Here is a 25,869-nt window from a genome sequence, read left to right on the forward strand (position 1 = left end):
ACCTTTGTTTCATCAGCATTTTCCAAATTTTGTTATTAAATGAAGAGTACAGTGATAGAAAGGAGTACCACGAACAACATACTAAAAATCTTGACCAGAGGGGTTTGAGCGACGGGCTGGGCAGACATTGAAAGGTTGATTTATGTTTGTCTTGAATTGTTTTAAAACTGCAGATTCTAGTAAAACTTGTTTCCCATTACAAAATTGATCTACATTATATTTCCTTCAATAAATATCCTATTCATTTTTTCTCTAGGACTAATAAGTTTCCACATTGCAGGGGATACAAAACTTGCAGATTATTAAAAACAGTGTTTTAATGGCATAAAATTAACTGTTATTGTTAAATGAGGTGGGTTAAGAACAAATATGGAATGTGTGTGTCACAGCTAAGTGCAATGCGTATTAAGGGATATATATTCAATACAGTATTAATGCACTTTGTGCAAAATAAACATTCCCCGGGGGCAACTGTGCACTGTCGTCACCAATGATCCATAAGGCAAGCTGTGAAACAGTCAGTATAACTCTGTGGAACACTCTGTAGTTGCTTGTTACAATGTAGTGGGGTGGAGAGAGCAGGGACTTGCCTGCTCACTCTTCAGTTTGAAGACCTACAAATGTGGGAAGTATAAGCCCACAATCCGATCACCTGCCTTACCTCAAGCATCAATCTCCCCCCCCCCCCCAAGGTCACCCTTCTACATCCCTAGAACACAATTTATCCTAATGGATGGCTCTGCTGCACATAGATGTGGTACAAGTATTAAATATTTTGTTCTTAACTGACTTGATTTAGCAAAGAATATTAATTTTTTGCCATTAAAACATTACTTTTAATAATCTGTGATTTGTTCATCCTTGCAACGTGGGAACTACACTCACTGTGGGAATTACACTATGTGATCAAAAGTATCCGAACACCCCCAGAAACATACGTTTTTCATATTAGGTATGTTGTGCTGCCACCTACTGCCAGGTACTCCACATCAGCGACCTCAGTAGTCATTAGACATCGTGAGAGAGCAAAAGGGGGCTCTCCGCATAACTCACGGACTTCGAACGTGGTCAGGTGATTGGGTGTCACTTGTGCGATACGTCTGTACGCGAGATTTCCACACTCCTAAACATCCCTGGGTCCACTGTTTCTGGTGTGATAGTGAGGTGGAAATGTGAAGGGAGACGTACAGTACAAAAGTGAACAGGTCAATCTCATCTGCTGGCTGAGAGAGACCGCCAACAGTTGAAGAGGGTCATATTGTGTAATAGGCAGACATCTATCCAGACCATCATACACGAACACAGGAATTCCTAACTGCATCAGGATCTACTGCAAGTACTATAACAGTTATGTGTGAGGTGAGAAAACTAACATTTCATGGTTGAGTGGCTGTTCATACGCCACACACCATGCCGGTAAATGCCAAACAACGCCTCGCTTGGTGTGAGGAGCGTAAACATTGGACGACTGAACAGTGGAAAAACATTGTGTGGAGTGACAAATCATGGTACACAACGTGGCGATCCGATGGCAGTGTGTGGGTATGGCGAATGCTCAGTGAACGTCATCTGCCAGCGTATGTCGTACCAACAGTAAAATTCAGAGGCAGTGGTGTTATGGTGTGGTCGTGTTTCTCATGGAGACGGCTTGCACACCTTGTTGTTTCGCGTGGCACATGATGTTTTAAGCACCGTCTTGCTTCCCACTGTTGAAGAGCAATTTGGGGATGGCAATTGCATCTTTCAACATGATCAAGCACCTGTTCATAATGCGCAGCCTGTGGTGGAGTGGTTACACGACAATAACATCTCGGTAATGGTCTGGCTTGCACAGAGTCCTGACCTGAATCCTACAGAACACCTTCGGGATGTTGTCGAATGCCAACTTCGTGCCAGGCCTCACTGACCAACATCAATACCTCTCCTCAGTGCAGCACTCCGTGAAGAATGGGCTGCCATTCCCCAAGAAACCTTCCGACACCTGACTGAACGTATCCAACCAGAGTGGAACCCATCGTAAAGGCCAAGGTGGGCCAACACCATATTGAATTCCAGCATTTCCGATGGACGGCACCACGAATTGGTAAGTAATTTTCAGCCAGGTGTCAAGATACTTTTGATCACATAGTGTATTAGACTATGAGAAAAAATGAATAGGCACTTTTTATAAGCAATTTAATGTAGATTAAATTTGTACTGGGAAACATTTTTGCTAGAAGCAACAGTTTTCGAGTTATTCACGAAAAACATAAAAGAATGATCTTTCAATGCAACCCCCTCACTCACACCCCACCTGTCAGGATTTTTAGATTTTGTTCATGTCATCCATTCCTGGCACTGTACAAAAATTTGCAACTACACAAACTATTTCCCCTATTTGATCTTTTTTGGTCTTGACTGACTTGGGCTATTTGTAACAACAGCCAACATGGTCTTCTTACGCTAGAGCAGCAAATGGCTGAAACTAAGGGCAAACTCTAGCCAATATTTTCCCCCAAGTGGATGCAGTTTTATACTGCATGTATGGTTAAATGATGGCGGCACCTTCTTGGGTAAAATATTCTGGAGGCAGAATAGTCCCCCACTCCGATCTTTGGGCGGGGACTACTCAAGAGGATATTTTCATCAAGAAAAACAAAACTGGCATCATACATGTTGGAGCATGAAAGAAAGGACCTGTTAATTGGGTAAGGTGGTTATAGAATTTAGAATGCGAAATGAACAGGTTGAAGGTAGATATAATGGGAATTAGTCAACTGCAAAGGCAGGAAGAATAGGACTTCTGCTTGGGTGAGACCACTGTTATTAACACAAAAGCAAATAGGGGAAATACAGTAGAAGATCTAATAATGAATAAAAAAAATAGGAATGTGTGTGAGCTACTAGGAACAGCATAGTGAATGCATTACTGTAGGCAAGACAGACACAAAGCCAAAACCCACCACAGTGGTACAAGTTTATTCAGCAACTAGTTCTGCATATGAAGAGATTGAAAGAATGCATGATGAGGTAAAAGAAATAATTCAGATAGCTAAAGGAGAGGAAAATTCTATTGTTGTGGGAGACTTCAATTTGATAGTAGCAAAACAAAGGGAAGGAAAAACAGTCGTAGAGTAAGGACTGGGGGAAAGGAATGAAACAGGAAGGCAATTGGTAGAACTTTACACAGAGCATAATTCAATCATTATTAACACTTGGTTTAAGAATCACGTAACAAGGTTGTATACATGGAAGAAACCAGCAGATACTGGAAGGTTTCAGACTGATTATACAGTATAATGGTATGGAAGAGACTTCAAAATGACATTTTAAACTGTAAGACATTTCCAGGGGCAGATGTGGACTCTGATCATAATTTATTGGTTATGAGCTTAGATTAAAACTTAAGAAATTTCTAAAAGGTAGGCAATTACGGAGATGGGTACTGGATAATTTGGCAGAACCAGAGATTATTAAGAGTTCCAAAGGAAGCATTAGGTAACATTTTATAGAAACAGGAGAATGGAATACAGTAGAATAGTGAGGGTATTTTTCTCTGAAGTTGTTAATGTGTAAACTTCCTGGCAGATTAAAACTGTGTGCCGGACTGAGCCTCGAACTCGGGACCTTTGCTTTCGCAGGCAAGTGCTCTGCCAGCTGAGCTACCCAAGCACGACTCACGACCCATCCTCACAGCTTCAATTCTTCCAGTAGCTCGTCTCCTACCTTCCAAACTTCACAGAAGCTCTTCTGCGAACCTTGCAGAACTACTATCACTCCTGGAAGAAAGGATATTGTGGAGACATGGCTTAGCCACAGCCTGGGGGATGTTTCCAGAATGACAGGTTATCAGTGTCCTTACAAATATTAAAAGAAACAAATGTGTTTAAAAGGTTTAAAAATGTCAAAATGCCAAGTGGAGTAAACCTACAAAGTGACATTCACTCACTTCTTCACCCCTACCTCACTTGTGTCGACCCACACAATCACTCCATCTCACTCACAGTAAAACAAAGGAGGAATTGTGAAAGGTGCTGTATCTAGGATGAAAACATAAAAGAAATGGCAGAGAAGCTACAGCAATGGCACAGAGAAATTTGACTGGCTGACTACCTACAAACAGAATGGATGAGCTAGTCACCTCTCAACATGTTAAGAACAGTTCCCTAAAATTTTTTGAAAGAAGTTGGACAGATAACAAACAGATCATCCTAGCAATGAAGTGTATAGCCCTGGAGTACAGGAGCATTATATGCTTTAAAATGTGTTTCATGCAAACACAAGCACAGGTGGGCATACCTGTACTAGGAGTTTCAGTTCCTTCACATGTCCTGAACCCATCAATGTTCCACTGCGGTATGGGAGCCATTTATCGTGGGGTTGCAATCTCATCCTGTCTTTCTGCCAGGTAGGGGCGGCTGTAGAGGGTGGAGTCTTGGTATTGGAGTGAGACGAGTGTCCTAAGCAACATCAAGGTTCATCAGTTACTGGTTCCAAAGACAAACTGTGAGAGATGTCAGAGAGAGAGAGAGAGAGAGAGAGAGAGAGAGAGAGAGAGAGAGAGAAACGTCAACATCATCGGACTGCCTACTTCCCGTCTCCGTCAGGACCTGATTCTTTGCCTTTGGCTTTGGTTTTCCACCCTGGGCAGGCTTCGGAGCCACAGCCATGGCTGTGGTAGTGCCACTGCTGGACAGTGGACGCTTTGGAGCCACAACCATGGCTGTGGTAGTGCCACTGCTGGACAGAGGACCAGACTGAACTCTTGCAAGGGCAGGGACCTCCACAACGGTGGCAACCACAAACTTTTCTAATGTTGAAGGGGGAGGTACGGAGTTTGAAATAACTGCAGCAGTACCCATGAATTGTGTCAAAACACAAGTACTAATGCTGACACTAGCAACCTCCATTTGTGTAGCAGCAATGATATTTTGCACTGGCTGTTGGAGAACAGAAGCAAAACAGGCAGCGAACGTGGGTAGCTGCATGGCCTTGCAGATTTATTTGGCTTCACCATGTGGGATGCACTTACTCATTTTTATCTCCTACAGCTTCCTTTCTTCAAGGAAGACACTGCAGTTCCTAATCCAGACAGGATGATCCTTAGAGGACTTGAACACTTCAGAGGAGATGAACAACCAACTCTTTCATGGGTGGCCTTACCGGTTTTGCCAGAAGTGGCTTTTCCCTTACAACTTAGAGTAGTGTGCCAAAAGCACTGGCATTTAAAACAATGCAATGGGTTGAGAAAATAAGGTTGCATGCTTAGGCAAAGAAAACCTGCCTTAACATGCTCTGGAAGTTTCTCTGTTAAAAGTAAGTTTAAACACGTGTCTCATTTGATCAGGTCACCATCCACACTATTCATGATGTTTTGCACATCAACAATGCCTTCTTTGGCCCACTCAGCTTTTCGTTCCTCTTTGGGAATATTGGCCTCATCTCTGCATGACTCAACGCCTTTGCTGTAGTGCAAGGTGTTGCACAGTTCAGTTTTGATTGCATACTCCCAGAAGCATTGAGCTGTCTGGAGGTTCTTTACTTCTAGAGAAACAGATGTTTCTATCAACAGGGTCCCATTTTTCAAGCAGTTGATAGATTTTAAAGTGCTACCGATACCCTCTAAACCACTCTGGATACAGAAAGATGGAACTTTCTAAAAACTGCCCTCTTTCCATTTGGCTATTAAAAACACATTCTGGTCAGCAACATGTGCTATGTTCCTGTAAATGGAAGCACTCTCAATAATTTCTGAATCAAGAGGACTGGTTACAGGAGCCCTTTTGGGTTAGATTGCGCATTGGATCCTACCAGCAGCCCCACCTAGACTGAGCCCCACATGCCTTTGTAAACTTTATAGAACTAAGGTGCGGCAGATTTCCCAGAGGTTGCCCACTAATGACTATTCCACTGAGTCAGCGCACAGCACATCTTGATACTGAGATTTCTTTAATAGATGTTTTTATCATCCTTGTGATCTGAGCAGTCAAACTACGATCCCTGTTCCCCGTAACGCACAACATTCCACTGCCAAGTCGAACAGTGGTTCCTGAAGCGTACCCAGAGTTTACGTGACAGAGGACCAGCAGCGCTTAACAGTCCCCAGCTCAGGAACCCCAGGTGCACCATCCCAGCAGACAAGTGCTGGGCCCATGGGAGCCACACTGTTCTATGGTGCCTTGCTTTCCTGAGCCAGGAAATGGCTCCATGGAATTACTGCCCCACCAGCAGGTACCAGAATGTGTAGCAAATCCACCAACACTGCCCGATCTGGAAGACGCACGGCGTCCTTAAAAGCTAGCATACATGCACAAATAATAACAAACTTTCCAACAGTACATGATCCAAAACTCACTACCAAATAAAATTTTCAAAGGTTGTGATCATCAGTTTATCAGGTAAACAGTAGGTAACACATTACAATATTCAAAACGACATGTTACATCACATGATGAATGGGCAGCTTTGAGAGATGAATAGGTGAAGGCAGAAGAGGATCACATATGTAAAATGACAAGGTCTATATAATAGAGGGAAACATTCCACGTGGGAAAAATATATCTAAAAACAAAGATGATGTGACTTACCGAACGAAAGCGCTGGCAGGTCGATAGACACACAAACAAACACAAACACAAAATTCAAGCTTTCGCAACAAACTGTTGCCTCATCAGGAAAGAGGGAAGGAGAGGGAAAGACGAAAGGATGTGGGTTTTAAGGGAGAGGGTAAGGAGTCATTCCAATCCCGGGAGCGGAAAGACTTACCTTAGGGGGAAAAAAGGACGGGTATATTTGTCTGCTTGTGAGATGTCTGCTTGTGTCTGTATATGTGTGGATGGATATGTGTGTGTGTGCGAGTGTATACCCGTCCTTTTTTCCCCCTAAGGTAAGTCTTTCCGCTCCCGGGATTGGAATGACTCCTTACCCTCTCCCTTAAAACCCACATCCTTTCGTCTTTCCCTCTCCTTCCCTCTTTCCTGATGAGGCAACAGTTTGTTGCGAAAGCTTGAATTTTGTGTGTGTGTTTGTGTTTGTTTGTGTGTCTATCGACCTGCCAGCGCTTTCGTTCGGTAAGTCACATCATCTTTGTTTTTAGATATATGACAAGGTCTAGTAGAAATCGTCAGATAACACAGGAAATACTGCGTTTAGCTGATGAAAGGAGAAAATAAAAAAGGAAATGACATAGACAAAAGGAAAAACAGATTTCTAAACAATGAGAATGGCAGAAAGTGCAAAATGATCATGCAGGAACAGCTAGGGGACAAGTGCAAGGCTGTAGTATGTGCAAGTTCTGTTAAGACTTCTTGTGTGAAATTCCAAACCGCAATGCTATCTCGTAGCAAGTTGTGGCATTACAATCCTTGAAGCTTCAAAAACAGCTGTGTAGAAAATCAAAGTGCTAGCACTGCTGCAGCAGGCATCCTGGCCATGAATGTAACAGCATGCGTCTTTGACACTCATCGGAAAATGGCTGTGGAGAAGTGAAGCAACATCAAGTTTTTTGAGTCCTTCAGCATCAGTGGCTAAGAATTCATTGAATTTGACATGAACATCAAGCGGCTGGTTCCCAGGTGCTCCTAAATGACATCACCCAAGTCCACAAAGTGAGGACTCTGCACAAGTTTTTTTGGCCAGAAAATGGATCAAAGTCCTGGATCACCCACTCTATTTGTCAGATTTGGCCCCAGGCAACTTTGGTTGTTCCTCAAATTGAAGCTGGCAATGAAAAGACAACATTAAAATTCAACTAGGGACATCCAAGAAAATTTTACTGCACTACTAAACACAGCTTCAAAAAAGGACTACAGTCACTGTTTCAAAACAATTTCAGCTGCGTTCTGATTCAGGGGGAGACTATTTTGGATAAAGACAGTGATTTTATGAACATAATTCATTACTTGTATTTTTCATAGCCACAGTCCTAACAGAACTGGGAAACACTGTGTATAACTAGGGGAGATGGATTTTGTCAATAAAAAGATTAAAAGAGACCTTTGGACAAAAGAAAAGCAACTGTATGAATATCAAGAGGTCATGTGGCAAGCCAGTACTAAGCAAAGAAGGGAAAGCTGAGAGGTGGAAAGAATATAAAGAAGAGCAGTACACGGGACATGAACTTAAAGACAATATTACAGAAAAGGAAGAGGAAATAAATGAATACGAGTTGGGTGATATGATAGACCACTAAAATAGCTAAGTCAAAACACGAACCACGGAGTAGATGATATTCCTTCAGAATTATTGAGATCTTTGAAAGAACCAGTCACGACAAAACTATACCACCTAATATGCAGGTCCCCAGATTTATAGAACGCAAATAATCTCAATGACAAAGAAGGCAGATGCTGATAGGTGTGAATATTACCGAACCATCACTTTAAAAAGTCATGGCTGCAAAATACTGACATAGATTATTTACAGAAGAATGGAAAAACTGATAGAAGCCACCTTTCAGGAAGATGAGCTACGGTGCTGGAAGGATGTAGGGACACAGGAGGCAATACTGACCTAAATACTTATGTTAGAAAATAGACTGAAGAGGGCAAATCTATGTTTACAGCATTTGTAGACTTACAGACAGTTTTTGACATTTTGACTGGAGTATACTCTTCAAAATTTTAACGGCTGCAGAGGTAAAACACAGGGAGCAAAATGTACAGAAACCAGATAACAGTTATACAGTACCTGAAAAGGAAGCAGCAGTTGAGAGGGGAGACAGACAGTACTGTAGCTTGTCCCCGACATTATTTCATATGCACATTGAGAAAGCGATAAAGGAAACAAAAGCTAAATTTGAAAGAGAGATTAAGGTTCAAGGAGAATAAATAAAAACTTTGAGATTTTACTTTGTAATTCTTTCAGAGACAGGCAAAAAACTTTGAAGAGAAGTTGACTCTAGTGGATAGTGTCTCCAAAATAGGTTGTAAGCTCAGCGTCAACCAAAGTAAAACAAGGATAATGGAACGTATTCAAATTAAATCAGGCAACGTTGCACAGATCAGATTAGGAAATGAGACTAAAAGTAGTTGGCAAGTTTTGCTATGTGAACAGCAAAATAACTGCTGGTGGCCAAAATACAGAAGATATAAAATGCAGGCCAGCTACAGCAAAGAGAGTGTTCCTAGAAAATAGCAATTTGTTAATAGGTAACATAAATTTAAGAGTCAGGAAATATTTTCCGAAGGTCTATGTCTGGAATGCAATTTGTATGAACTGAAACATGGGCAATATGCAGTTCAGACAAGAACGAATAGAAGCTTTTGAAATGTGGTGCTACGGAAGAATGCCAAATATTAGATAAGGAGGTACTGAACAGAACTGGGGAGAAAAGAAATTTATGGTGCAATTTGATTAAAAGAAGGTGTAGGTTGATAGGACACACTCTGAGGCATCAAGGAATTGTCAGTATTGAATTGGAGGGAAGTGCAGCAGATAAAAATCACAGAAGAAGACCAATAGACGAAAACAGCAAGCAGATTCAGGAGGAAGTCGGTTGCAGTAGTTATCCACAAATGAAGAGGCTTGTGCAAGATAAACTAGCACAGAGATTTGCATCAAACAAATCTTTAGAGTGAAAACTACAACCACCACCACCACCACCACCACCACCACCACAACAACAACAACAAGAGAGATGTTATGAATTTATAAATAATAAATGTAAATGATCTTCTACATCAAACCAAAATTTTAATAAACAAGGATGGACTTACTATTGGGAACACAGAAAGTGAAACTCGTCTCTTGTGTATCCGTATTGCATACAAACCAGAATAACTTTAAATGCGAACATTTTTAGGTTAGGCTTTACCGTGACTCTTACTGACATTAAATGAATTTGTTTTACAAATGTGGCAGTATACATGTGATGTGTTAAGACAGCAAAAGGAACCTGTGATCACTGAAGGCAGTGCCACAAGTTCCTCCAAAAATCGTAACACAACACACACACAAATGTAATACTTACTAATGTAAATCCACCCGATGATGGAGGTTTAAACCTTCGAAACACGTCGTGGAAATAAATAAAACGGTGACTGGTAACAGTGAACTTGTTGTTTCATTTAAAACCAGAATAAGATATATGAAGCTCTGTTAATGATGAAACAAATGAAAATTTTGAAGATTTAGTGACTAATCACACTCCAATAAACATAAAGTCCACTGATGTCAAAATAAAGATTGTTGTGAGGAAGAGCAACCAGCATACAGTACATCGAGAAGATTGTTACTATAAGGGAGCGAAATTGTTGATTACTTAGTCCAGGTGTGGCTTTATCAAGGAATAACAGAACCAAGTTCATCCGAATATGCTAGCCAGGTTGTAGCTGTTAAAAAAAGCTGGGTAGCATCAAATCTGTATAGACTACGGAAAATTAAATAACATTACAGTGAAAGATCACTACCTGTTGCCCCTTATAGCAGATCTTTTAGATAGACTACAAGATGCCAGTAGTGCCTGCACGCTACATTAAAGAACAGAAATTCCTGGATGGAGAAATACGTAAAATAAGAGAAAGGCAACCACTCACCTACAGCGGTTTCGATGAATGAAGCACATTAATCATAGCAGACAATGACATTCACACTACTGTTCAAGCACTAGTTCTTTTTCCAGCAACAGTACACACATTCATGGCCATAGAGAGTGTGTTTGGATGACTGTGTGGCTGTGAGCAAATGTGTTTATCACTTATGGAGAAAGAGCTAGTGTTTGAAAGTTAATGTCAATCCTGTTTTCTGTTATGTGTTACTGTGCTTTACACATCAATCCACTGTAGACAAATTGTTGCCTTTCCCTCCTTTCATGTATAGAGCTATAGAATGGATGTTTTACTCAGATCTTGAGGAGGTCCAAAAGAGTACTTTGTTTGTGACGCACTCAGGGCAGTTCAGGTTCACGAAAGTTCTATTTGGATTATTAAATTCAGGGTTGGGAGCACTGGCGCAGATCGCACACGCTTGAAAATTAAGCTCATCAAGATAAATAATTAATTCTATAATAACTGTCAATTAAGTTAATATTACACCGTAACAAAGTTAATTAGAGTCTGTATTATATTATCTATTGGAGGTTTCACTCGTTACAAAGTATAAGTATTTCTAAAAAAAAACATAAGGGCCGGTTTTGGCGTACTTTAGACGTAGGTTTACATATAAATTTAAGAGATTTCTTTAAGTATTAAGTGAAGAATTTGGGTTGTTTTCATTAGACATATATTTAGTAGTACCGTATCTACTCAGGAAATTAAAGGTTTTAAGTTCTATCTTTTATTTCCTCTCAAAACGCGTAAAGTACGTATCGTGCATACACAATCTTAGGCCTAATTTTTCGGGTATACAAGTTTTGATTTTTAACGTTAGTTTAACTGCATTACATTACTATATCAATAGTATACACGTATACTAGTGTTCCACATAACTTTAGTGGCTTTGGGAAGTAAATAGGTCTCTTCCATGGTATTGCAGATTATATTCAAGGGATAGGAAAATAGCAGAACAGGAAGGGAAGATTAGAGCCCTTCAGGCTGAACTGCATAGTGCTAGGGAGGAACTGAATGAGGTTAAGGGGGGAAGAGGGTAAAGACAGGTGGGAAGTGGTAGCAAGGAACAGGGGCCACAGAAAGAGAACAGTTTCAGACAGTTTCATCATTGGCACAAATATTAGATTTGCCTTGCTACCTCAGTCAGCTAAGGAAGAGGCTCAAGTAGATTTAAGTGTAGTCAGCACTCAACAGACTTTCACTAGGAAACCAAATGTTGCAAAAAAGTAGGAAGAAAGTTCTGTTGTTAGGTGGTAGCCATGGAAGAGATGTGGGCAAGATTTTGCAGGAAAAATTAGGTGACAGGTACCAGGTCACAAGTATTTTCAAGCCCAGTGCATGTCTTAGCCAAGTGAAAGAGGATGCAGGATCATTGTGCAAAGGTTTTACAAAGCAGGATCATGTTGTGGTAGTGGGTGGAGTGGGAAACAGTATTGATAGGAATCAGGGCTACAATACTGAGTGTGACCTGGTAAAAATAGCATGTGCAACGAACCATACAAATGTTGGCTTGGTTCCTACTTTCATGCGGTATGACCAGCCCCAATTGAACAGCTCTGCCAGGAGGGTCAATATGGAACCAGATCAGCTGCTTCGGGCGGCTACTTTGTCAAGCATAGGTTTCCTTCTCAATAGGAAAGGGAAGGGTAAACTCGCTGGGATGATAGCAAAATCTTTTTAGGAGGCAGTGGGGGGGGGGGGCACTGAAACTCATGGGAGTACTGTTAGGCTAAGATCAGTATCCAGTCATCCTACATTGATTGAAATTAAGCTTAATGAAAAGTTCAGACAGGCAGGTACTAGAGATGTGAAAATATCACAAGATTCTCATAACAGTATAGTGAAAAAATAATGTTAATATATTGCATCAGAATATCAGGGGATTAAATAACAAAGTAGATGAGCTTCTTGTTTGTATAGAAGATTTAAAAACTGAGAGTGGACTAGATGTACTATGCCTGTCTGAACATCGTATAGTCACAGGTATGGAAATGGTAAATATAGGAGGATATAAGCTTTCAGCACATGTAAGTAGAGACACTATGGAAAGAGGAGGAGTTGCCATATATGTTAAAATCAGTCATAGTGTGAAAAATTTGGAAACTAAAAAATTTTGCGTAGAGAAACAAAGAGAAGCATGTGCATGTGAGCTTAAACTAAATAAAGGCACTTTTATAATTGTAGGCATGTATAGGTCCCAATTGGGAAATTTTCAATTATTTTTTAAGAACTTGGATTCTTTGTTTTGCTACATGTCAGACAAAGGAAAGCAAATTATTGTTTGTGGGGATTTCAACGTGGATTTTCTGAAAGTCTGATAGAAAGCTTGAGCTTGAAGTTTTACTTGGTTCTTTCAATTTGACATCGGTTATTGATTTCCCTACTCGGGTGGTACAGGAAAAGCAGCACACTGATAGATAATGTTTTCATAGACAAAGATAAATTTAATCAAATAAAAACTTTTCCTGTTAAGAATGGTCTGTCTGATCATGGTTAGGTTAGTGTTGTTTAACGTCCCGTCGACAACGAGGTCATTAGAGACGGAGCGCAAGCTCGGGTTAGGGAAGGATGGGGAAGGAAATCGGCCGTGCCCTTTGAAAGGAACCATCCCGGCATTTGCCTGAAACGATTTAGGGAAATCACGGAAAACCTAAATCAGGATGGCTGGATCTGTCTGATCATGATGCACAGCTAGTTACAGTATGAGATATATATCCATACAGTAATGCAAAACAGTCCTCCAAAAAAAGTGTGTTCCATTAACAATTTAACACTTCAAATGTTTAGAGAAAGCTTGCAACAGTTAGACCTATCTCATGATACCTTTGTGAGTATATTTGAAAACAGTTTCCCTAAGAAAACAGTGAAATATAATTGTAATAAACCATGTAAAAAGCCATGGCTTACTAAAGGGATGAAAATAATTTGTAAACAGAAAAGGGAAATGTATCTTACAGCTAGGAGGAGTAATTATCCCGAAACAATGAAACACTATAAAAACTAGTGCACTGTATTAAGAAAAGTTATTAAAAAGTCCAGAAGTATGTGCATTACGTCTGAGATTAGCACATCTGATAATAAAATTAAAAAAATTTGGAATATTGTGAAAAGGGAAACAGAGCAACCGAGAGCACAGGAAGACTGTATTTCTATCAAACACAATGAAAAGTTTGTTAACAAGAAGGCAGAAGTAGAAAACATTTTTAATAATCATTTTTAAGTGTTGTAGAGAAAATAGGTTCCAGCAATTCATTAGAAAAAGCAAGGTAATATATGGAAGAGGCAATTTGATAAAATTGAAATTCAACCCATCTCTCCTACTGAAGTTAGGAAAATAATAAAGTCACTCAAAAGTAAAAGCTCACATGGACTTGATGGCATTTCCAACAGAGTACTAACAGCTTTTTCCCAACAAATAAGCAGGATTCTCAGCCACATATGTAGTAGCTGACTGAAACAGGGAATTTTTCCAGATAGACTGAAATATGCTATTGTTAAACCACTGCATAAAAAAGGGGATAGTTCTGATGCTAACAATTACCGCCCAATCTCACTTCTTACAGCTTTATCCAAAATTCTTGAAAAAGTAATGTATTCAAGAGTAGCATCACATATTTGTAAAAATGAAGTACCAACAAAATGTCAATTTGGTTTTCAGAAAGGTGTTTCAACAGAAAATGCTATATATGTTTTCACTGATCAAATATTAAATGCAATGAATAACCGAACATCACCCATTGGGATATTTTGTGATCCCTCAAAGGCTTTTGATTGTGTAAATCATAAAATTCTTTTAGATAAGCTTTAAGTATTGTGGTATGACTGGGACAGTGCACAAATGGTTTAATTCATACTTAACTGGAAGAATGCAGAAGGTCAAAATTAACAGTACAGATAGTCTACAAAAACCAGCAGAGTTCTCTAACTGGGGAGGTATCAAGAATGGTGTCCCACAGGGTTCAGTCCTGGGTCCCTTATTGTTCTTAATATGTGTTAATGACTTGCCACTCTACATTCATGAAGATGCAAAGTTAGTTCTTTTAGCTGATGATACAAGTATAGTAATCACACCCAAGAAGAAAGAATCAGCTGAGGAAATTGTAAATAATGTCTTTCAGAAAATTATTAAGTGGTGATCTGAAAATGGACCCTCACTAAATTTTGAGAAAACACAGTTTATACAATTCTGTACAGTAAATGGCATAACATCATTGATAAATATAGACTATGAATGGAAGTCTGTTGCTAAGTTAGAATACTCAAAATTTCTGGGTGTGTGCATTGATGAAAAATTGAACTGGGAGAAACACATTGATGATCTGCTGAAACAGATAGGTTCAGCTACTTATGCTATTAGGGTTACTGCAAATTTTTGTGATAAACATATTAGTAAATTAGCCTATTATGCCTATTTTCATTCACTGTTTTCATATGGCATCATATTTTGGGGCAATTCGTCATTAAGAGAGAAAGTATTCATTCAGTGTAAGTGAAACACTTTACTAATAAGTTATATCTTGTGTAATCAGAATAATAGCTGGAGCCCACCTACAATCACCTTGCAGACATTTATTTAAGGAACTTGGGATATTCACAGTACCTTCGCAATACATATATTCACTTATGAAATTTGTCATTAATAACCCATCCCAATTCAAACATAACAGTGAAGTACATAGCTACAACACTAGAAGAAAGGACGATATCCACTATTCTGGATTAAATCTCACTTTGGCACAGAAAGGGGTGAATTATGCTGCCACAAAAATCTTTGGTCATTTGCCAAATAGTATTAAAAGTCTGACAGATAGCCAACCAACATTTAAAAATAAATTAAAAGAATTTCTGAATGACAACTCCTTCTACTCAATAGATGAATTCTTAGATATGAAGCATTAACTGTAAAACATGTGTTAAAGTGACACATTCCACATCATTACGAAATGTCGTATTCATGATCTACGGAACAAGTAAATAAAATATATATAATATTATTTACATCGACAATATTATAATACTAGCAAAGAGTGAGAATAAGGCACTTCTGTGGGTTAGCTTAGCATTAAAAACTGCAGCAAAATATGGCTTGGAAATTAAATTTGTAAAGTTTCACCTCTTGAACAGAACTGTTGATTTTCTTGAACATGTGGACAAATGTGACCTCCTACTGAGAAGACAGATGCTGTTCAAGACATTGCAGAACCGACATCTATACCAAAAATACAAAATTTCCTGGGGCTAACACCACACTTTAAGAAGTTTTTTCTCAAATTACTCTACAACTGCCAAAGTTTGATTTACTGAATTGAACTACTCACCAATGCAAGCAAAGGAGGCCAAAGCTGTGTTTTTACAAAACTCTCTCCAGATGATGACGAGTAACATCCAGCCTCCTATATGACTACAAAATACAAACTCAAAAGGAAAGAGACAGTGGTTATGAGGTTGGAGTCTTAGCAATTGTGAATGCCTTAAAGAATTTGTGAATATATTTACTAAGAACACATTTTAAACTGTTATGGACTGTTCTGAATTCCAAAAGACCCTGGATAAGAATGACTTGTCATCAGCAACAGCAAACTGGGATTAAAAGAGTATTCCTATGCCAACAAACACCAATCTGGTTCTACAATGAAACAAGTAGATGCTTCAAGTTAGTATTCAAATGTACTGTTTGATTTTGCAGCTGGTTGCATGCACTATGCAATATGAAATGATCAAGGTTGTGCAAGGGAAAGGACATTATGCTGGTAAGCAAACTGAAGAGTAAATAAAACGAGATTATTATATAAAAGATTTTACTGGTCAGGTGAAAGAAAGAGGGTCCCATGACCACAAGCAGTGAATTTGTGAAACCCTGGTCAAGTGATTATTGCTCATCACCCAAGTCCAATGATTGTCAGAACGGAAAATACAGGCTTTGGATTGGTGATTTAAAGGTTTTCCAACTGATGACATATGTGACGCACCAGACAAGGCAAATGCTACGGAGTAGTTTTTGTGTGTACATGGAGGAAATTATGCTCAGGGAGAAGATGTCAGTTGCAATGTACTGTTCTTTTGAAATTTCAACGAATTACAAATATCAGTTGTGTACAGGAAGTTGATAGAAATCAATGGGGAAGAGTTGAAAATGTGTGCTCAACTGGGATTCGATCTCGGGTCTTCTGCTTACTAGGCAGGCATTCTAGCCCCTAAGCCAACGAGAACACAGGAATTAGTGCGCGACTTATCCCAAGCACAGCCCCGGTGGACCCACTTTCTCAACTTACTCCATCAACTATGGAAGTAGTGCTCCCTGCCCATTAATCTCAATGCTCATGGCAAGGCCTAATCCCACATGAGTTCGAGCATATGTCTGCATTCGCACAGAAATGATCCTCTGTTTGTGATCACCGTAATTATATGTGTACGGCGTCTGTTCTTCTGTACATGTCCAAAAGAACAGACACCACACACATATACTGTTCTTTTGCTTCGTTCATCACTAGAATTTGTAACTGTGGTGATAATAAACAATTTATATGAGAATCTGCACCATTTTTCTTACAAAATAAATAATTTACATCATCTGAAATAACTTGAACTGAAGTCCTATACAGTTCTACAAATATGAATCACTTCTGGTACCATCACTAAGCGACACACTTTTAATGCCACAAGTAAAACAATTGTCAATGGTCAGCTGCCGAGTGCTGAAGGGAATTTTATCAGTCCAATAAACCAAACAGATAATGTAACAAAATCACTATTTTAAAAAATTCCTTTGATTAACACAAAGTAACTAATTACAAAAGTGAACTGGAACATTAGAGAGTATATTTATATTGTTCCATCAAGCTCAAGTACAGCCATTTAAGTTTTCTTTGGAAAAGGGACTATACAGATGTGAATGAATTGTGCATCATTTGGCACCGATTCTGGTTTCAAAAACTAATGTGATGGTAAACAGACACATACAATAACTGTTTCTTTGACATAATGAAATGGAGCTCAAATGGTAAATAAAAAGTTTTAATATGTTTTAGAAGGAAGACACATCAACACATGGACTTAAAAACACCATCCAAATATGAAATAGCATTATAGTAAGTTTTGATGTACACAAACAAAATACTGCAGTCAACGAGATACCAACCAATCTCTAATTTCTCATTCTTACAATGATAATGGGAATTCCTATAGGTAAGAAATGCAATTTAAGACACAAGATAGCTTACTTCAGAACCAACAAATATACCTGTTTATCACTTAGGAGCAACGTTATAAAACAAGTGCCGATATCTCCAGACTTGTATATTTCACTTATATTAGTTTACTGTTCACAATTACTGTAACACAGGATTATTTTGGGGTATAGTACATGTTACATACACTCCTGGAAATTGAAATAAGAACACCGTGAATTCATTGTCCCAGGAAGGGGAAACTTTATTGACACATTCCTGGGGTCAGATACATCACATGATCACACTGACAGAACCACAGGCACATAGACACAGGCAACAGAGCATGCACAATGTCGGCACTAGTACAGTGTATATCCACTTTTCGCAGCAATGCAGGCTGCTATTCTCCCATGGAGACGATCGTAGAGATGCTGGATGTAGTCCTGTGGAACGGCTGGCCATGCCATTTCCACCTGGCGCCTCAGTTGGACCAGCGTCCGTGCTGGACGTGCAGACCGCGTGAGACGACGCTTCATCCAGTCCCAAACATGCTCAATGAGGGACAGATCCGGGGATCTTGCTGGCCAGGGTAGTTGACTTACACCTTCTAGAGCACGTTGGGTGGCACGGGATACATGCGGACGTGCATTGTCCTGTTGGAACAGCAAGTTCTCTTGCCGGTCTAGGAATGGTAGAACGATGGGTTCGATGACGGTTTGGATGTATCGTGCACTATTCAGTGTCCCCTCGACAATCACCAGTGGTGTACGGCCAGTGTAGGAGATCGCTCCCCACACCATGATGCCGGGTGTTGGCCCTGTGTGCCTCGGTCGTATGCAGTCCTGATTGTGGCGCTCACCTGCACGGCGCCAAACACGCATACGACCATCATTGGCACCAAGGCAGAAGCGACTCTCATCGCTGAAGACGACACGTCTCCATTCGTCCCTCCATTCACGCCTGTCGCGACACCACTGGAGGCGGGCTGCACGATGTTGGGGCGTGAGCGGAAGACGGCCTAACGGTGTGCGGGACCGTAGCCCAGCTTCATGGAGACGGTTGCGAATGGTCCTCGCCGATACCCCAGGAGCAACAGTGTCCCTAATTTGCTGGGAAGTGGCGGTGCGGTCCCCTACGGCACTGCGTAGGATCCTACGGTCTTGGCGTGCATCCGTGCGTCGCTGCGGTCCGGTCCCAGGTCGACGGGCACGTGCACCTTCCGCCGACCACTGGCGACAACATCGATGTACTGTGGAGACCTCACGCCCCACGTGTTGAGCAATTCGGCGGTACGTCCACCCGGCCTCCCGCATGCCCACTATACGCCCTCGCTCAAAGTCCGTCAACCGCACATACGGTTCACGTCCACGCTGTCGCGGCATGCTACCAGTGTTAAAGACTGCGATGGAGCTCCGTATGCCACGGCAAACTGGCTGACACTGACGGCGGCAGAGCACAAATGCTGCGCAGCTAGCGCCATTCGACGGCCAACACCGCGGTTCCTGGTGTGTCCGCTGTGCCGTGCGTGTGATCATTGCTTGTACAGCACTCTCGCAGTGTCCGGAGCAAGTATGGTGGGTCTGACACACCGGTGTCAATGTGTTCTTTTTTCCATTTCCAGGAGTGTATAAGAGAAAGAGCATTTTCACACTGATAAAAATAGAAACATATTGATTATGAAGACATCAGCACTTTGTCACAATGGAGTAAATGGCATCTGACATACCTAATGGTGAGGTACAAAGTTCTGGGAGAGCCATACGGAACAGAGAGCCATCAGCATATTCCTGTAAAAAAAGAACAATGTTTTACTGTTTTTTAAGAAAGCTAGGTTGTCAGTTTCACAGCAAATTGAAAAACAGGAGACAAAAATGCAACCACAACTTGCCAATGTAATTCTGTTAGCAACTGGATCACGGATATGCACAAGCTGGCCACCAGCCTGTGGACTTCCTTCCAAGCATGAAGAACTAAATGGTACTTTTTCATTTGGCGAAACAGGCGGAGCTGGTGGTGGTGCTACGGGGGATAACTGGCGCACTGCTTCTTCAAACTTTGGTGTGTCCAGAAGAGAGTCAGATCCACTAGGTGACCAAATGGCACTGCTTCGTCTAAGACACAGGACAGTTTAACAAGCTAGTTATGCAAACCACAAAATAAAAGCTTTGAATTACAGTATTATATACAAAAACTGCCACTTACATCAAATAATACAAAACTTAAATGACACTTGTTATCATTGTTGTTGCTGTTGTCATTGTTGTTTTTGTTGGTGGTGGTGGTGGTGGTGGTGGTGGTGGTGGTGGTGTCAGTCTGAAGATCAATTTGATGTTGCTCTCCATGCTAGTCTATCTTGTGCAGGCCTTTTTATATCTGCATAACAACTGCACCCTGCCTGCTTACTGTATTCAAGCCTTGGCTTGGCCTTCCTCTATAATGTTTAACCCCCCCCCCCCCCCCGCCCCTTCAGTACTTTATCACTTACCTGATCTACACACATTCAGTGTTTGTTTTCTTCTTGTTTGTACTGCTTTTGGTCCATGTTTCATTTCCATATAAGGTTACACTTACTTTTAGAGAGTCCTTCCTAGCATTTAAATGTATATTCAATAGTAATATACTTCTCCCATTAGCTTTTTTTTTTTTTTTTTTTGCACTATTGCCAGTCTAAATTTTATATCTTCTTTATTTTTGCCATCATCATTTATTTTGATGCCCAAATAGCAAAACTCATGTGCTTCTTTTGGCATCTCTTGCAACATCTAACTCACCACCTGACTTAATCTAGCGACACTCCATTAATGCTGTTTTACTGTTTTATGTTTATTTACGTTGATCTTCAAACCTCTGTTCATGACGTTATCCATTCTGTTCTATTAATTTTTCCAAGTTCGTTGCCCTCTATTTGGCAGAATAATCAAGTAAAGTAACTGGTGAACATCAATGCTTTTATTTCTTCTCCCTATACTCTAATTTCCTTTCTGGGTCTCTTCTTAGTTTCCCTTACTGTTTGCTCAATGTGCAAACTGAATGAAATTGGGGAATGATAAAGCCCCTTCTCACTCTCTAAGTCTTTTTTTTCCTTCTAAATTTACAAATGCCATTAATGAGGATTTTACTGTTTTTATTCTATATCCCAAAATCAGTCATAGGGTCAGTACTGCATTGCTCATTCCTACATTTCACAAGAACCTGAACTGATCTGTCCCTAAGTGGTCTTCCACAAGCCGTTATGTCTACTGTAGATAATTCGTATTAGTTTTTTACAATCATGAGTTTACTGATCATTATCTGGTATTGAGATCGTTACACCGTTCTTTAAGTATGAGGGAATTTCATCTGTCTCACATATCTTGAAAGCCAGAATAAACATAACTTCAAAATTCTGAAGAAATGTCCTCTATGGCAGGTGTCTTGTTTCAGCAGAAGTCTTTCACTATTCTGTCAAATTCGCGCAGTACTGTATGACCTGTATCACCTTCATCAACTTCTTCATCTCTTTCCATAATATTGTCTTTCAAGTTTCTTTCTTTTACACAGCCATTCAATATTCCTTCCAATTATCAGCCTTCACTTTTCTGCTTAGCACTCGCATGACGTCTGAGCTCCTGATGTTCAAACAGCTGCTTCTCTTTTCTCCAATTGTTTCTTTAATTTTCCTATGAATGACACTTACCTTTCCTGTAAGCATGCATCTTGCTGCTGCTTTGTTTTTCATTCTTTGACAGCTTGCACATTGCAACAATTACATTTTTTTTAAATATGTGTATTCCCTCTTGACTACTTTACTTGTTGCTTTCCCGTCCGTTGTGTTGTATTTGGGGAGAAGGTGGTAAGAGGTGAGTGTATGAGAGGTTGTCATTGGGAGGAGGAATATGGACTCAGGTGACAGATTTTACGACTGACCTAATGTTTTGAAGAGCCCCTATAGGTCCTGTTGATTTTTGGGATAGGTTTTGTTTTGTTGTGTTTTAGGGCGCAAAAACAACTGAGGTCATATGCGTGCATGTCATTACCTTAAAACACTAATATGAAAAACAAGGTAAAACAAATACATGTTATGCCCAATCAAAGGAAGGAAAGAGAGCTAATAACAATGAATTCCTCTGAGAGTAACGTCCACAAAATATGGCATAGAGACAATAAAAGTCCCAAACTAAAGATTAAGTGTCCTTCACCATATTGCTATGACAGATAAAAAGTAAAACGCGGTCGACAACCTGCACATCATTTGCTAAAATGGCCAATAATTCAGATGAAGAGAATACCAGTGGTGATGCCAAAGACAGACCACCTGGAGATCATCAGAAGGAATGGAAGAGTCAGTGGAACGAGGTAGGAGGACTGAAGCCTTGCCATCAGCATCAACAACCTCATGGCCCATCAGATCAATGTAACCAGGAACCCACATAAACATCACAGTAGCTCCCTCAAGAGCGTGCAAGTGGAAGCTTTCTTGGACCCGTTGCACTAAGGGACAAACAGGGTGTAGCACAAAGAGGTTGTGAAGGGCACTGAGAGAATCGGAGCATATGACACAATTAAAAAGCCGGGGTCACTGGATGTACTGTGTGGCCTGATAGAGGGTGAAGAGTTCTGTTGTTAGAATTAATCAGTATTCCAAAAGCTGATACCAAAAATCGTCAGTGCCAATGACGAAGACACACCCAACACCAGGGTCAGTTTTACAACCATCGGTATACATGAAGGTACTACCGCTAAGTTGCAAGCAAAGGTCAAGAAACTTACTTTGATAGATCAAATCCAGAATAGTTTTCTTACGAAGCAAATGAGGTTTAAGATAAACATGAGTCACCACACAAAGCCAAGGTGGTGAAGGGTTGATGCCCACCGGGAACATGGCAGGTAGCATGATGTTAATCTGCTGGAGCAGTAAACCAAAGGCAAACTCCAGGTGGTAAAAGAGAAAGAGGACATGCCCCATACTGGTAGTCAAAGGAGTCATTGAAGAAGGAGGCATAGGATGGGTGTCCAGGCATGGCAGATGAACAGCCCGCATACCAGCTGAGGAGAACATTACACCGATATGACAGCAGCTTTTGCATAGAGACTCTCAACGGGGCTAGTGTAAAACGAATTCCGCAATAGTGGGTTGTATTCAGGTGGCATTACATGGCTGGATGGATGGATGGGCAGATGCATAAACAAAGTACCTATAGACTAGTTTTGAAGGACAAGGGATCAGTACAAATGGAGGAGGGTGGTCTGATCTGCTCCCCAGGAAGTACCGCTTAAGACACATAGGACATTATGGGACTGGGTACTCCGGGCAGCCAGGTAATACTCATGGGAGGTCCACGAAACTTTTCTATCAAGCATGAGTGATAGAAATTTCATAGTTTCAGCAAATGGAAGGGCAATAGGCTCTAGATGTAATGGCGGTAGAAGAAAGCCATTCCACCACCAGAAGTTCATACAAACGGTTTTGTCAGTGGAAAAGCGAAAGCCATTGTCGATGCTTCACAAGGAAAGACGATCCAGACATCGCTGAAGCTGCCGCTCAAGGAGACAAGCCTATGGAAAACTGCAATAGATCGAGAAGTCGGCAACAAAAAGAGAGCGGAGATCCCAAGCGAGGGACAGATCATAACAGGGTTAATGGCTATAGCAAAGAGGACGATGCTCAGGACGGAGTCCTGAGGCACCCTGTTTTCCTGGATAAAGGTGTCCAACAATGCTGAACCCGCTAGTACCTTGTAAATGCGATGTATTAAATATTCTGGAGGGAAACGGGGCAGGTGGCTTGGAAGCCTCGTGTGTATAGCGTATGGAGGATACCAGTCCACCAGCAGATGTTGTAGGCTTTCTCCAAATCAAAAAATATGACCAATGTATGGTATTTCCGCAGAAAACTGTTCATGGCATGGGTTGACAAAGTGAAGAGACAATCAACTGCAGAACGGCGCGCTCGAAATCCATATTGTGCAGTGGTTAGTAGAGTAGGAGAACTGAGCCACCATACAAACCGACCATGAATCAATTGTTCCATCATCTTGCAAACACATCTGGTGGGAGAAATCAGGTGGTAGCTAGAAGGAAGGTATTTGTCCTTACTAGGATTAGGTACAGGTATGACAGTGGCTTCACACCAGCTTCTGGGAAACTTACAACCTGCCCAGATGCAATTGTATGTATGAAGGAGAAAGTACTTGCCCACAAGAGAGAGGTGCTGCATCATCTGAATGTGAACATCGTCTCACCCTGGAACAGGAGATAGCAATGAAGTGAGAGCACATTCTAGTTCCCTCATAATTAAGGCGGCATTGTAGCATTCATGATTCTGAGAGAACAAAGGTATCACCTGAGCCACTTCCACTCCTTTCTGATGGAGGAAGGTGCGGTGATAGTGGGTGAAGCTCAAAATCTCCGCAAAATAGCGGCCTGAGGTGTTGGAGACAGCAAAGGGATCCACAATGACATCATCTACTACAATAAGGCTGGAAATTGGGGAATGGACCTTGGTCACAGAGAGCAGTCAGAAGTTGGCCCACAGAATGGAAGAGGAAGCGGAACTGTTAAAAAACTAGTAAATGAAATTCAACTAGCTTTTTTGCTATCCCGAAGAATGCAACAACACTGCATATGCAACTACTTACAACAAATACAGTTCATCATCATAGGACAATGATTAAAACTTCAGAGCGCACGTGTCTGTGTGGTAATTGCATCACAGCATGCCTCAGTACACCAAGGGACCAGACATGTAGTAAACATGAAGTGCGAGGAATAAAATGTTCTGCGACAGCAAGGGTAACATTTGTAAGGAATTCTATTTGGTCATCACAACTGGGGAAATGTTTGCCGAAGGTTGCCAGAGCGGAGTAAAGCCTCCAGTCAGCCTTAAAAAGCTGCCAACTGGGTTTGCACATAGGTGGGGTAGGAGTCAGCAAGTGGATAAAGATTGGGAAATGGTTGCTTGAGTATGTGACAGAGAGAAAGAACCACTCGAGATGACAGGCGAGATGGGCAGTGTAGAACGAGAGGTTCAAATGGGAGTGGTGTGCATGGTGTCTGAAAGGAATGTGGGTGCTCTAATGTTAAGACAAATGAGGTTTAGCTGATTGAGAAGGTCAGCCAAGAGTGCACCTCTCAGACAGGTTCTGGAAGAGACCCAAAGGGGATGGTAAAGTCATCGAGTAACAAAAAGGAGTGACGGAGCTGACCAATAAGCTGGACAGTTGGGAATGTGAATCTCACGGAAAGCGTGCAAGGGATAAGTCCCTGCAGTCGCGCTATTCATCTGTGTCCTCGGTGGCTCAGATGGATAGAGCGTCTGCCATGTAAGCAGGAGATCCCGGGTTCGAGTCCCGGTCGGGGCACACATTTTCAGCAGTCCACATCGAGGTATATCAACAACACCTGTCGGCAGCTGAGGTTGTCAGTTAGTCATCATTTAGATGGTGTTTGTTCTGATGTTAGGCTGTTAAAACCTCAGAACACATTCCAAAAAATGTCTCAGACATATTAACCAAGGAAGGGGAAAAAATAGCAGAAGGATAGACATGCAGCACAGAAAGGGAAGAGGTGCTGCAAAGGCTGGGGCCCTGTAGTAGCCAAGCATGAATTCACCAAGGTGTGGCAAGACATCTGGGGGGAATTTTGAGAAAAGACCATAGAGGTACAGTTTATAGGGAGTGATGCAGGTAAGCTGGTGAAAACCTTCAGGAGAATAGTTAGTGCAATTCTAGAGCATGGTAATGGAGCCTTTGTCTGCAAATAGAATGACCAGACACTGAGTAGGATGAAGGCTGGTCATTCCATAGGTGTGAAGTTGAGGTCACTGGGATGGGATTTGGGGAGGCAAGGTGAAATCAGATTACCTGGAGGTGACTTGAGGGGAATGGGCAACATATGGTTGGAGAGAAACTGCATCTGTTTGAAAGAAGGTTACGTGTGTGCTTTCAGATGGTTGTGGTCAGTAGGGATGAAGGGGACTACGAAACATACAAGAGTGGATTAAAAAAAGAGATCACCTTTTGCCATCATCTGACAAAACTAACAAAAATTGCAAGTCTTTTACATGGCTTCTAAACATTGTAACTTTCTTCCTTTGTCTTAATAAGAATACTAATACTGGAAAAGAAATAATGCAATTCATTACATATGTGTGACATTACTTTCACACTTATTAAAACTTTCTCAAGAGATTATAT

At 41.0% G+C, this 25,869-nt stretch overlaps 1 protein-coding gene across 2 annotated transcripts in view; it reads right to left on the reverse strand.

Annotated features, from left to right (window-relative positions):
* LOC126201939 (anaphase-promoting complex subunit 1) overlaps positions 1-25,869 on the reverse strand; it is a 367,756-nt gene that overhangs the window by 259,557 nt on the left and 82,330 nt on the right. For both annotated transcript variants that reach the window (XM_049936824.1, XM_049936823.1), the window contains exons 11-12: positions 19,584-19,806; positions 19,422-19,482 (exon numbers count right to left, since the gene is read on the reverse strand). In XM_049936824.1, coding sequence (XP_049792781.1) covers positions 19,422-19,482; positions 19,584-19,806 — 284 coding nt within the window. The remainder of the gene's footprint in view (positions 1-19,421; positions 19,483-19,583; positions 19,807-25,869) is intronic.

The sequence above is a fragment of the Schistocerca nitens genome, chromosome 1 (genome assembly GCF_023898315.1).
Source record: "Schistocerca nitens isolate TAMUIC-IGC-003100 chromosome 1, iqSchNite1.1, whole genome shotgun sequence".
NCBI classification, from domain to species: Eukaryota; Metazoa; Arthropoda; class Insecta; order Orthoptera; family Acrididae; genus Schistocerca; species Schistocerca nitens.